Genomic DNA, 14,262 nt, shown 5'->3' with positions numbered 1-14,262 from the left:
GCAAAAACACTGGCACAATGAGAGAAGCTAATTGAAGGTACAAAGTCTTCCTTGTTACAAACTACAGAATTTAGAATCTCAGTTACTTATGAAATTCTTATTTGATCCAGAGGCCCAGAGGTTAAACGTCAAAATCACAACAACCCAGGTGAACCTTACAAATTTAACGTGCAAAGGAAAAAGCCAGACACAGAAGAGCACGTTTATATGAATCAGTTTATATGAAGTTCAAAGACAGGACAGATCACCTTCCGGTGTTAGAAGTCCAGGTAGTAGCTACCTTGAGGAGTAGTGAAAGGGAACAGCTGGGGGGATGGGTGAGGAGGGCTCCTGAGGGGCTGGCAGTGTTCATGTCTCATCCTAGGATGCGGTTACACGGTGTGCTTCCTTTGTGATAATCCACTGAGTGGAACACTTACAAGTATGCATTTTTTGTATGTGTGTGATACTTTAACTTTAAAAAGGTGAAAACAACAACAGTACAAGAATGAAACAGGCTACCTTCCCCAGAAGGGGCTCAGGAACTGGCACCAAATTAGTTCAGGAAAGAAAAGATGTGACGGGTAGTTCAAGGATAGTCTGAGGACTGCGTGGCAGTGTGTGAATGATCCTGGCTGCTGTTGCAGGTGGTAAGAAAAAAGACACCATCGGCAACCTCTGCACCTGTGCTTTTCTGTCAGGCATCTTTCTGAGTGCTGGGCTTGCTGGAGATTTCCACTGCGGATATTGCTGCCCGTTCTGGAAACACAATGTTTCATCAGCAGCTCCTATTTTCCTCAAAATGTGTGATGGCGCAACTCCCGTTCAAAGATGGGAGATCGGGGGGCAGAAATGTCACCTCCACTACTTCTGTTCATCCCTCAATAGGTGAGGTACCATCTTTGCAGAATCTCCGTTTTCAAGTTTCCTCTGGGAGGGGTCTGTTTCTCTAACTTGAGCTCTTCAGCCAGTACTTCATGGCCAACTGGCTGATGGAACAAAGCTGATCTCTGACCTGTGGACACTGGCTGCGCCTGGCAATGGGATGCTGGCTAAATCAGGTACCACCAGAAAAAGCCCAGGGTCTGGAGGCAGGCAATCCTGAGCTCAGCCCTTGACTCAGGTCTTAGGCAGAAATCTACTCAGCTTGTCCTGCTAGGTAGAGGGGACAGGATTTGAAGGTGGGATGGGGGAGAAAAGGAACAGAAGTCCCTGTTATTCTGCCTTGGGTTAGACGTCGAGAGGTGCCCCCAACCCTGGGAGGGTTAGGACTGCCCTTCCGACTACATTTCCTTCTGCTCTGGAAGGAAAGGTGGATGTGCAAGAGTGCGGGGCTGGGGAGGGGGCAGTGGAGAGTCTGCCCTGCTGAGGCCCCCGTGCTCAAGCGGGAGATTCTCCTGAGTAGAGGAGACGGGCTCCGCTCCTAAAAATAGTCACCCTCACCTGCTGGCAGCTGTGCGGGGCTCACTCTGGGATATACAAAGCCCCCAGCCTCGTGACCAGCACTTAGAAAATGCACAGCACCTTGGCGAGGATGTGTGGGGCTCACTCTGGGATATACAAAGCCCCCAGCCTCGTGACCAGCACTTAGAAAATGCACAGCACCTTGGCGAGGATGTGGTGTAAATGGAACACATACACTGTTGTCGGGAATGTAGACTGGTCCAACCACAGTGGAAACTAATATTGGGTTTCTCAGAAAATTAGAAACTGACCTACCGTATGATCCAGCGATTCCACTACTATTATACCCCCAAAGGAAATGAAAATAGGATTTCAGTGAGATATAGGCATTCCCATGTGTATTGCAGCATTATTCACAATAGGCAAGATATGGAAACCATTTAAATGCCCATCAACAGATGAATGGATAAAAAACATGTGGCATGCACACACACACACACACACACACACACACACACACACACACTGGATTATTTGGCCGTGAGAGAGGACAATATCCTCCATTTCCAACAATATGGATGGATCTTGAGCACATGATGCTAAGTGAGATAAGTCAGGCAGAGAAGAACAAGTACTGTATGATATCACTTATACGTGGAATCTAAAAAATCAAAAGCAAAGAGTAAAATACTGGTTAATGGGGATGAGGGAGAGAAGGAGGGAGGGATAAAAACTGATGTTATTTAAGGGTACAAACTTGCAACAAGTAGTACATATGCCATAGTGATGCTTTTTTTTTTTTTTTTTACTTTTTGGCTGCACCACACGGTATGTGGGATCTTAGTTCCCTAGCCAGGGATCGAACCCACGCCCCCTGCAGTGGAAGCGCAGAGTCTTAACCGCTGGACCACCAGGGAAGTACCACCATAGTGATCTAACACACAGTATAATGAATATAGCCATCAATACTATACTACAGCTATGTAATGAGATAAATATCACTGCAATGGCAATCATGTTATTGATACAATATATAAATGCATCAAAGCAACATGTTATACACCTTACATTTACCTAATGTTGTATGTCAAATATAGTCAATAAAATTTAAAAATACTTAATCATCACAAGAAAGAAATTTTAACTAGGTGATGGATGTGAACTAAACTCATTGTGGTAGTCACTTCACAATATATACATATATCAAATCATTATGTTGTACACCTTAAGCTAATACATTATATATGAGCTATATTTCAATAAAACTGGAAAAAAATACTTTAAAAAAAAGGGTAACACACACCGCCTGCTGGCTTCCTTTGTTTCCTACTGCACCCTCGTCTGCTTGATGAGTTTCCCCGAGGATGTGTCCAGCTGCTTAGTTTCTTTAAATAGAGCTCTATATAAAACCAGGGCCGAGTGGAATGGCAGAAAAATCTTAAGCCGTCAGAAGAAAATAAAACTGTCCCCTTGTGTTCTGGCATTTGGATCCCATCAGAAACCAAAGAAAGACAGTGATGGAAAACTTCTGTTTTAAGGCAACATGTCTGGAATATCTGCTGAATTAAATAACTCCTGCCAAATCAAACTTCATGTGTACCTCAAACTTGAAGGAACACTAAAATATTTAAAGAAAGAAATCTGCATAAATATGAACTATTACTCGTAATATCTGGAGGCGTAAAAGTGAAAATGCCTTCTTATGACTGTTTATCCAGTCTTACTGAAAAAGGTGGTACTTTGCATAAGCAAATTTTTCAGAAAACTGCCTTTACCCTTTTCAGCACTGATACTCACTCTTTAAACATTAACTCTTGCTCTGTGCCTTCCTAAAGGAGGAATATTTGAGAGAAGAGTAGTTTGATCTTTCCTAAATGACACAGATGATGTAGATTAATCACCACAAATATCCATTTGTACACAGTGTCAAGAGTGGCTGGGAACATGAGAACACCGACCCCTAACGGAGCAGGTACACGTACACCACTTAGAATGAATCCATGCTCAGTGTCAACCCAATAAACCTCCCCAGAACCCACTGCGGTAAGCTGATAATGCCCTCCCCCCAAAATACCCAGGTCCTAAACCCCAGGACCTGTAAACATTACATTATATGCAACAGGGATTTTGCAGATGTGCTCAAGTTAAAGATCTTGAGATAGGAGATGAGCCTGGATTATCCAGGTGGGCCCAATGAAATCGCAAGGGTCCTTATAAGAGAGAGGCAGGGGGTTCAGACTCCGAGAGGAGATGTGATGAAAGAAACAGAGGGAGAGAGAGGGGGGTGGCGAGACCTATGGTGCTGGCTTTGAGATGAAGCGGGTGCTCATAAGCCAAAGGATAGAGGCAGCCTCTAGAAGCCAGAGAGGTTAAAGAAACAGATTCTCCCCTGGGGCCTCCAGAAGAAATGCAGCCCTGCTGACAGCTTGATTTTAGACTTCTGACCTCCAGAGCTGTCACATAATAAATCTGTGTTGTTTGAAGCCACTAAACTTGTGGTAGTTTGTTACAGCAGCCATAGGAAACTCATACATCCCCATACACAGGAAACTTCATCACCCCCATGTTACAAGTAGGGATGATAGAGCACCTGTTCAAGGTCATTCAGACAGGAAGCGGTTCCGACCCGGGACTGCCCCCGTGAGCCCAAGGTTCTACTCACTCTGCCATACTGCCTCTCTACATAGCCTGGTACACACGGGTCTGCCGCCAAAGTGAGAAAAGCACCCTGCAGGAAGCGTAACAGGCATTTTGCAGCAGGCATTCTGCAAAGCACACATACATCTTCGCAGTCTGGCATCTGAGGTAATTTGTGCGATGGCAACTCAGAACAGAAATAGCTACAGCAATAAACAGGCAGTTTAAAAAGTCTCTGTACTTTTTTTTTTTTTTTTTGCGGTACGCGGGCCTCTCACTGTTGTGGCCTCTCCCACTGCGGAGCACAGGCTCCGGATGCGCAGGCTCAGCGGCCATGGCTCACGGACCCAGCTGCTCCGCGACATGTGGGATCTTCCCGGACCGGGGCACGAACCCGTGTCCCCTGCCTCGGCAGGCGGACTCTCAACCACTGCGCCACCAGGGAAGCCCGAAGTCTCTGTACTTTAACAGCTGAACTTGAAGCAGCTTAGGGATGGATGATTCTCTGTAATTAGCACATCAGTTTTGATACAAGGAGGAATGGACCAGCATTAGACAGAGAAAGAAACAGAAGGCAGAGCTCGATAAAAGACCAGAAAAGAGCAAGGCACCAGAATAGGATTAAATTAGAGTCTCTGCGCCAGGTATTTGCAGCTGAGACCCCTCTACCCAGGTGAGGTTGTAGGTAACCAAGCCTTATTCAATAGTTAATCTGTATATTAGTCTAAGCTAACTGTTCAGTAAGCTGTACAGTTCATTTTATAGTATGAGCTCAGTTATTCTTTCTTTTTTTTAATTGGAGTATTTTTGCTTTACAATGTTGTGTTAGATTCTGCTGTGCAACGAAGTGAATCAGCTATATGTATATATATATATATATCCCCTCCCTCTTGGACCTCCCTCCCACCCCCTCCCCCATCCCACCCACCTAGGTCATCACAGAGCACCGAGCTGAGCTCCCTGTGCTATACAGCAGGTTCCCACTAGCTATCTGTTTTACACATGTTAGTGTATTTACGTCAATCCTAATCTCCCAATTCGTCCCACCCTCCTCTTCCCCCGCTGTGTCCACATGTCCGTTTTCTACATCTGCCTCTCTATTCCTGCCCTGCAGATAGGTTCATCTGTACCATTTTTCTAGATTCCACATATATGCATTAACATATTCTTATGGTTTATAAAAACCTCAGAAAAAGAGCTTCAGGTGGCCCCAGACAGGGTGCACACAGAAACTGGGACTCCTGGGTCCTAAAGTCAGCCCTCCCCTCTCCTGCCCATCACCCAGACACCAGCCCGTGAAGATAAGCCACAGAAACCTACTGTGTTCACTGCTGTTGCCCCATTCCCACCCCTGACCCTCAACCTTTTCTCCAGGAGTAAGTTGGAGGAAGGCTAAGAGGGACGAGACCAGTCTCACTGAAGCCTAGTAAATGAACCTGGTAAGATCAACCATCTGGCTGCCCAGGTACCATTTTCTTTTAACTTCTTGGTTCTAGAGTGTATGTTTATAGAAGTAAAAAGACTATGGATAAGTGCAGCTACTCTATGCTAGAGTGACTGTGTTTTTCAGAGGAAAGAGGATATTAAAAAAACTCCATACTTACATCTCCTAGAATATTTCAATGTGTAGCCATGGGATCTCTTATTATATATCAAAGAAGCAAGGGAAAAAGTGGTACTTCCTCCACTCAGACCTAATTTCCACATTCAGCTCTCCACTTGCCCAGTTACTACACACACAAGAGTGCCTGAAGCTTGGATAATTCCTCTTTGTAAATTTTACCAGAAAACTTCTTATCTCCAGTGTATGAGGGCAGGTTGGATTGGGAGAAGGAAGGGACCCAAAGGAATTAGCACTGAACTTCAAAGAGCTTTTTATTTCATGATTAGAGAATTCTTGTTGGACTGGGTAACCTAAAGGCACTGCACCATTTAATCTCCCCCATCTGCTCTGGGTGGGCAGAATCATGTATAAAACTCTAGACCACACATCGTGTGTCTAGACCCTCTTTCAAGTCAAAAGCGGGGAGATGTGTTACCAGCATGATTTCTGCATTAAATTCTTGCACCCACTGGCATACATGCAAAGGGTTTAATCGGGCCCTTTATAGATCAGTATCTCTCTTCGTACATATCAACTGGCAAACCTTTCTAACAGAAACCTTCCCCCGTTCTGGCCTGTCTCTTCTAAGGCACAGTAATGAGCTCCTCTGGGAAACAGGAATGAATAAACAGGAATAGATCACTTTAAAGAAGCCAATACAAGTGAAAAATTAGATTCGCAAGCAGGTAAAGGAGAGGGTAGTTACTCAATTCCTTTCTACTTCATTAAAAGATACCCAAGAAGATTCATTTAACAGTGAGTTCCTCTACCGTATTTTAAGATTTCTAACTCACAAGCATTTGATTTGCCAGAACTATCTGGGAGATGAGATGCAGAAAAGAATTGGCACTTTCTGAGTGCTTCTACATCCCGTCCACTTTATGTAAGGCACTTTACATTTTCCTTCACTCATCAATCAACAAAATTTTATTGAGCACCTACTACAAGTCAGGCACTGTTAGGTGCTGGGGATACAAAACAAAACTAATAGAGAGAGTCAAAAATGCCTGCTTGAGGAGCTTACAGTCTAGTGGAAGACACAGAAAATCATGAATATATATATATGTTGCACATTAGAGAAAGATAGCTCTAAGAAGAAACAGGAAGAAACATGGAAGAAAGTATGAAGTTAGTGGGAGAGTTCCAGTGGTAGAGACAAAAAAAAAAAAAAAAAAAAAAAGACAAACAAGAAAACTATCCAGTACACTAGAGAAAGATAAGCCAAAAGAAAAACATAAACACGAGGGGATCTGGGATGATCTGGTGGAATGGTGAGATTTTAAACACACAGTGTAGCCAGGGAAGGCCTTCCTGAGAGAAGGACTCTCCAGTGGGGCCTGAAGGCCATGAACGAAGTATCCATTCAGACATCTGGCGGGGAGAACACACCAGGCAGGGGGAGGGCAAGTGCCCTGAGATGGGCACGTACCTGGCAGACCTGCAGAGCAGGGAGGAGACCGATCCGTCTGGACAGGTGAGAGTCAGGGGACAGCAACGCAGACGAGGCCAGAGACGGGGGCGGGGTGAGGGGGTCGGAGAGCTCACGGTTAGCAGTTTGGCAGCTCCTCTGAGGCGCGGGCAACAGGACTGACTGTGGGGACAGGGCCGAAGCAGGAGAAGCAGCTGGGATGCTACTGCAAGAACAGAGGCAAGCGGGGACAGCGGCCAAGCCGTGAGGACGCCCAGAAGTGGCAGACTTCTGGATCACGTCGAGGCAAGAACACACAGGATTTGCTGAAGGACCATCTGCAGGGTGTGAGCACGACAGTCAGGAGTGACTCGAAGTTTCTGACCCGAGCGCCCGAAAAGGAGCTGCATTTACTGAGATGGCGTAGAGCAGGGGTCGGCCAACTACGGCCCGCGGGCCCAATCCAGCCTGCTTCCTGTTTTGTAACAGCTGGGGGTTAAGAATGGCTTTGACTTGTTTCAAGGTTTGTGAAAACAAACTAACTAACTAAAACAAAGAAGGATATGCAGCGGAAGCCCTAGGTGGCACTCAAAACCTAAAAAATGTACTGTGTCTTTACAGAGTTTGGTGGCCCCTGGACCGCAGGAGACGCACGTGCTCAGTCTGAGGGGCCTTCCGGACACAGGCACAGATGCTGAGTGGTCAGCGGAAGACGCAGGGCTGAAGGCTGGGGGCGAGGATGGGGCTGGAAATGGACGTTTGGAAGCCTTCACGTGAGGCAGAGAGGATCACCTAGGGTGAGGGTGCACAGGGAAGGGTCCTCGGATGGAGCCCTGCGGCCTGGCAAGATGCAGAGGTCAGAGCTGAGGGGGCACCAGGAAAGGAGACTGAGGGGCGGCCAGAAGCATGGGAAGGAGCCCAGACGAGGGGGGCGCAGCGCCTGCCCTTCCAGCCTCGCAGCCACTAGGCGAGGGGGGTATAATTATCCCCACTTCACGGAGGAGGAGACTGAGGCTCAGAGAAGTCACTGAGCCGAGGCCACCCTACCAGGCAGTGGCAGGCGAGACTCAAGCCTCCCCAGCTCTGCCTACTTCACATAGCTTCTCTGAGGAGCAGCCTGCTGAACTATTACTGATACAACTGCACGGAAAACCAGATAATTTCAGGCAGGCTTTAAAGCCATGCCTGCTTCTAAATAAAGAGCTAACTCTATGGTTACAGGCTGGGAGCCTCATCAAGGTAGCCAGGCCCCTAGTAGGAGCACATTTCCCCGAGGAATTCAAAGCATGTTTCAGCTGTTGTCAAACAGCTCATGAGGCCATCCAGTTTACCCAAAGAAATAATAACTAAATGAGAAAAACTAGATGTCCCCCCCAAAAAAAGAAGAAAAAGGAACAATGTATGTATGCATAATATTATAATTTTTAAAAGAGTATCTTGCAAAACAATGTACTAGAGCAAAGATCATCAAAACAAACCAAAATCCCAGAATACAGCCAACATCTTGAGAAATTCTGGCATTTCAAAACAAAATGGAAAGGACTGATTTCTCAATAAATATGCTGAGTCAACTGATAACTGTTGAGAAACAAAGAATCCTATGACAGACTGTGCACCAGAATAAACGTCAAGAATATTAAATTTCATAAACATTATAAACCCACAAAATAAAACTTGAAGAAAATACAAAAGAATTTTCCCCTAAGATGGGGAAGGTTTCTTTTAACATAGAGAAATAAATGGAAATAGGAAAAAACATAAAGGAAGAGACTGACCAATTTAAATATGCTAGTTATTCAGCATCTATATATAAAAAGATATACTAAAAACATAGAAGCAAATGGTAAGTTGGAGGGAAATATTTGCACACTATGACAAACCACTGAGATACAAAAAGCTTTCAGAAGTCAGCAAAATAAAATGTGAGTACTACCAAAAAATGGGTGAGAGATGTAACTAAAGTTTTTTAAAGCTTTTTTAAAACTGAAAAGGAAAAGAATAGCCTATAGTTACAGAACAGATCACCAATGGAGATGAACAGCTGGTCTACAACCCAGGACTCCACTCACCAGGCTGGCCTTTGAGAAGGCATGACACCACAGCAAGTGTCAAAACAGACACATAGAGGAGTCCCAGCAGGCCTGGGGAAGAAGCGGTCACCCCAAAGTTAGGCCAGAGAAAATGACATTGCACCGCACATTTCCACATCTGAAGCACTCCATTACACGTGCCTCCTAGAATCACAGAGCATCAAGGCTAAAGAGACCCAAGAAACGTTAAGGTCTCCCATCCTTATTTTGCAGCATAACAAGACCGAGGCCCAAGTAGGGAAGAAGCTGGCCCACGAGGATGCCCCACTGTCCCAGTCCTCCTGGGGGTCACACCCGAGGACTGATGCCTTTCTTCCCAGACTGGCGAGTGTTTGAAAATAAGACATGACTTTGCAAATACCTCATCCTCCCAAGAACGTCAGGAAAGAAAAGGAAGAGTAACAGTGCAAACTTCCTGCTTTGTTAAGAAAGTATTTCATCAAGTCTTTTGGGAAGGTCGTGTTACTGCTTTGACTCCACACACACATTTGTCCATCTGAACTCCCCTTCCTGCTGAGGAGCTCAGGGAAGCAAGTGAAGTGACAGGCGGGACAGGCTGAGTGTCCCGGGGATGCCTGCTGTGATACCACTACTCACACCAACCCCATCCCTGCACGACCCAGGACGGCCTGTCCACGATCCCTGATCAGACGCGTGCCCCATCTTCTCAAAGCCTTTCGGCACCAAGCCCGGACCTCGGAGCCGGGCACGAGGCCACAGTGCCCGGCCCAGCCCGCCAGACCTGCCCTCACGGCCCAGTGGACGCGCCACACCTCCCTGGCTCTGGGGACGGCCGCTTCTCCTAACTGGCACTGTATCATCAGGGATTTCAGTGAATACCGTGCGACCATGTCAAGAAATCCCAGTGAGGCTTATTGCTGGCAGAGGTGTAAGAATTCACGAGTAATTACAGGACTTAATGCTTTCATCACTCAGGATATGACTGCTTTACTGTCACTGTATCTTTAATTACTTTGATTATGGATTTTTTAATTTACAGCACACTGCTTAAGTCTGAATAGCAGGGCTCTGGCTTTGGTTCAGCCTGAGGCAAGCCCTGATCCTCAATTCTGACAAATCCCAGGCCGAGCATTCGGCCGAGCCCCTCGAGCTCCCTGACGGCACACAGGACGAGATCCCCTGGAACAATCTTAAAATAAAGGTAGAACCTAACGGCTGGATCATCCTCTACGCTCTGAAATCAAAAATCTGTTGAAATCACTTCAGTTTTTATAGTGGACTCCAATTTTTATATATCATTGTGCTACAATAATAATTTATTGGTGTAGTTTATTAATCTCATTGCATGTAATATTGACAAGACCCTCACAGAACTGGGGTTCTAAAAGAAAATTTTAAATGTTATAGGTCTTTCATGGTTTGGCTGCCTGTCTTCCTAAAATAATTTTGTGATTCAGCCTTTCTTTCTCTGTCAGGCCCCTCTCAGGGTGACCTTCCCGGTCACTGAGATGCACACCCTCATCCCCAGAGCTCCCGGCCCCTCGTGTCACAGCGCCCGCCTTCCCCACGGCCCAGAGCTCCTGGCCCCTCGCGTCACAGTGCCCGCCTTCCCCATGGCCCACAAGCTCCTCTTCCTCCTGCTATAGCCTAGAAACTTCTTGAAGGCAGGAACTGTTCCTTATTGACCCTGTGCCCCAGGCAGACGGCAGTACACAGGAAGACCTGGGTCAGTGGTTCTTGGTGAATGAATGAAACCCGAAATCTACTTAGGTGTACTTTATCAAGGTCAAACCTGCCCAAATGCTGTTTGTATTTTAGACTGAGTCTCAGTTTGGACTGAATACGGGAACCCTGAGGTAGCCTGGATGATAAAGAGCATCCCCTTGAAGCGTCAAGTCAGGTGTGGTCACGGCCACCCGTCAGGACCGTCAGGTTCAGGTGGGGATGGAGGGCTGAACAGGACTGAAACTTCCAGATAAAGACCTCCTGAGGATGCTCTATTCCCTGAAGGAGCGTCCCCTCCACATCCACACCCAACAAATGCGCGCGCACGCGCGCACACACACACACACACACACACACACACACACACACACACAGCGAGTGTTTAGCAAGCACTGGCGGGCCAGCGCGGCTCCAGCACTGAGCACGGGGCAGTGAGGAAGCAGGCGAGCTCACTCTGCTCTCCTGCACAATGGAAGAGGCTCCTTCCTGCTCGAGGTGCAGCCACGGTTTCCGCTGGACTCGGGATGTAAGATTCCAACCACACTTTTAGGGGGAAAAGCTCCCTGTGGGGTCACTCACTCACCGTCAGCAGTGTGAAGGAGTTTGTGACTTTTCAGCGTCCCTTTTGATTTGAATTTCTTGCCACACATGTCACAGAGGTGGGTCTTCTCAGTGCTATGACGATTCATATGAGCCTTGAGGTTACTCTTGCTACGAGTTGCATACTCACACAAGGAACATTTGAAGGGCTTCACACCTAGTGGAGGAGAAAAAATAGATATACTCGTGTATTCATGTATACGTGTGTGCATCAGAAGGAACATACATGTACACATACCTACACACACGTCTCCTTGCCCATTTTGAATAAAGCAGTGCGCGCTGGTCCCTAAACACGCCGCACACGTCCCCAGGCCATGCTCCTACCTGCGCTACGCCTCCCAACTGGGATGCCCTTTCCTCCTGGGCCTGCAGTAGAAATCCTTGCCTCCCCGTCAGCGTACCCAAATCCTGCCTGTCACTGTTGCTGCACTGCTCACAGCGCTTTACAGTGAGTAGCTTACACCTCCTCTCCCCACAGCCTGGAACGTCTGAGGGCACAGACTCGAGCATTTGGAGCAGCAGACATTCACTCACCTGAGTTGAGTTAAAGTGACAAAAATTAACCAAGGGCCTTGGCAAAAGTCACCAGGATCAGGCACTCAGTTCATAAAATAAGCAGAGCTTTACAGCGCTAGTCGCCGCTGCTGGGCTAACGGCTCGACTGCAGGGGTGTCTTACCGTTTGGCTACTCCTCCTTCGTTCCACAGACACGTACCGAGGACCTACTCTGTAGTAAACACCGAGGGCTGATTTCAAGGCGAGAAGCCCTGGCCCGGCCTTCCCTGTCCAGAGGGAATGGACCAGCAAAGAGCCCTCACCAGCTGGTGCGACGCGCTGATGGGGGAGGGGAGCTGTGCCTGCACCTGAACACGGGCCATGACAGGCACGTTTCAGTGAGCCCAGCACGGCCACCCCTCGTCTGTACTACCTGCGACCTTGCAGTCAAGGAGGCCCAGGCTTTAACGAGGCTGCGGGGTGTGCCGGGCGGCACAGAGCGGAGGCGCGTGCGTGCGAAAAGGCAGCTCCCAGCCTCGGCTTCGGCCCAGCTCCTTCTGCCGTGTCCAGGTTCCTACTGTTCTCTTTACTGAACCGTTCGCTTGATCCCGTATCGTAGAAAATACTTATTCCTTCCCCCTGTGGAGCCGTCCTGTTTGCCTGCCAGCAGCCCCGCAGGTTCCTAACTCACAGGAAGGGCCCTCCCTGGCCCCAGGGCTCCGAGCCTCATCACCAGGAGAGTGGCGCCCTCTTGTGGGCGGGGGGAGGCACAGCCCCGCCATCCCTAACAGCGCCCTGACCTCCAAGTGTCCAGCGTCCCAGAGCGCGGCCCACACCTCCCTTCACAGGCGAGCACCCCAAGCCATGGTCTACCTTCCTCCTCGCCCGGCTTCGTCTCCACCCAGGTCTTCCCCCGCCGCCGGAATCAGAGGACTCTGCCGTCCTCCTGGCCTTCCTTCACCCGAGACACCAGCAACTGCCCCCCGCCTACCACCACCAGCGCCCCAGGGCGGCCACCAGAGTTACCATCATGACCAGACCAGCGCGGCTGCTGCTCTCCTGAAGCTTGCTTTCCGCCCAGGAGTTGTGGTGATTTGCTTAACCACAGCTCCAACCAGAGCCGTGAAGAATGCACACCGCTGCGTACCGCAACTGCAGCTGAGTAATGCTTTAAATCTGGCTGATGGACACATTTCTCAGCACACTAAAGAAATTCTAACCACAGGGGATGTGGAGATACAGCTTCCTCCTAAAGAATTCCCTTCAAAGGAAACACAAAATCATAAAGGGGCTCCATTTTGACGGAGGAATACTCACCTTCATGAGCCCAGATATGACGCTGCAGGTCTGAGCCATTCTTCATGAAATAGAAATCACAATACGGGCATTTCATGGCTCTCTTTCCAATGAGCCCCTTCAGCTGCACCCTCCTCCCGAGAACCTCGGAAATGGTGCTCATGGAAACCTCTAGAAGAAAAGCAGGATGATAACCAGAAGCAGCCAAAGAACCGTGGTTCAAGTTAGATGTAAATGAGCCTCCTGACAGAACCTGAACCTCCGGTCAACCCCAGCAGCTCTGAGGCGGCGAGTTAAGACGTGCCTCGTGGCGTCACGTGATAGGACTTTTGCCTAAAAAGTCAAACCAGAATCTAAGCGCGTCTCAGATCTAAATTTCTGTTAACACAAAACGTGAGGGATGGAGAAACAGTATCACAAGGCAGGATAAAGGTAGGATAAAGGCAGAATGTGAAACCACTCAGGAAAAGAGGCCCAGTTTCCCCAACGAATCAACGTCATGGGGAAAAAAGCAGGGCTGGGGGTGTCCTGCAGAACACAAGAAACTTAGGTGACATAACAACTCGACTCAAAGAAACCAACTGTAAAAAGGAACGTCTGTGTCAACTTTAAATGGACTAATACTAACCGATAATAAGAAACTACTTTTAATACTGTTTTAATGGTGATGTGTTAGTGCTGTTTTTTAAAAGTCCTTGTTAGTTGGAGATGCAGACTGAAGCTTTTTTATGGGGAAGTCACATCATGTTGGGATATACTGTAGAATATTTGAGGGAAAAAAGTGGGGGTCAGTTCCTGCCAGCAGCTTGACCAAACGTAGACAACTGTGGAAGCCGAGTTATGGGTACCTGGGTGTTCTTTATATTATTCTGCGTATTTTGTACACATTTGAATTTTTACATAATAAAAAATTTAAAACAATAAGCAAAAGTTGAAGGAGTTCAATGGGTATCCCTGGCCCACACTGGACACAGGTTACACAGGACGCGGGTTAACACGGGGAGGACAGAACTGGGCAGTCAGAGAATCACGTAACCCACGTGTCCCCACGTGTCCCCACG

At 47.7% G+C, this 14,262-nt stretch overlaps 1 protein-coding gene across 1 annotated transcript in view; it reads right to left on the bottom strand.

The window, feature by feature from the left end:
• ZFAT (zinc finger and AT-hook domain containing) overlaps window positions 1-14,262 on the bottom strand; it is a 161,080-nt gene that overhangs the window by 69,207 nt on the left and 77,611 nt on the right. Inside the window, exons 9-10 of the mRNA XM_082601805.1 lie at window positions 13,223-13,372; window positions 11,391-11,564 (exon numbers count right to left, since the gene is read on the bottom strand). Coding sequence (XP_082457931.1) covers window positions 11,391-11,564; window positions 13,223-13,372 — 324 coding nt within the window. The remainder of the gene's footprint in view (window positions 1-11,390; window positions 11,565-13,222; window positions 13,373-14,262) is intronic.

This window comes from Mesoplodon mirus (genome assembly GCF_964341445.2).
Source record: "Mesoplodon mirus genome assembly, chromosome: 16".
NCBI classification, from domain to species: domain Eukaryota; kingdom Metazoa; phylum Chordata; class Mammalia; order Artiodactyla; family Ziphiidae; genus Mesoplodon; species Mesoplodon mirus.
The sequence above is the reverse complement of the archived record's forward strand: the minus strand, read 5'-3'. Positions and strand labels throughout refer to the sequence as shown.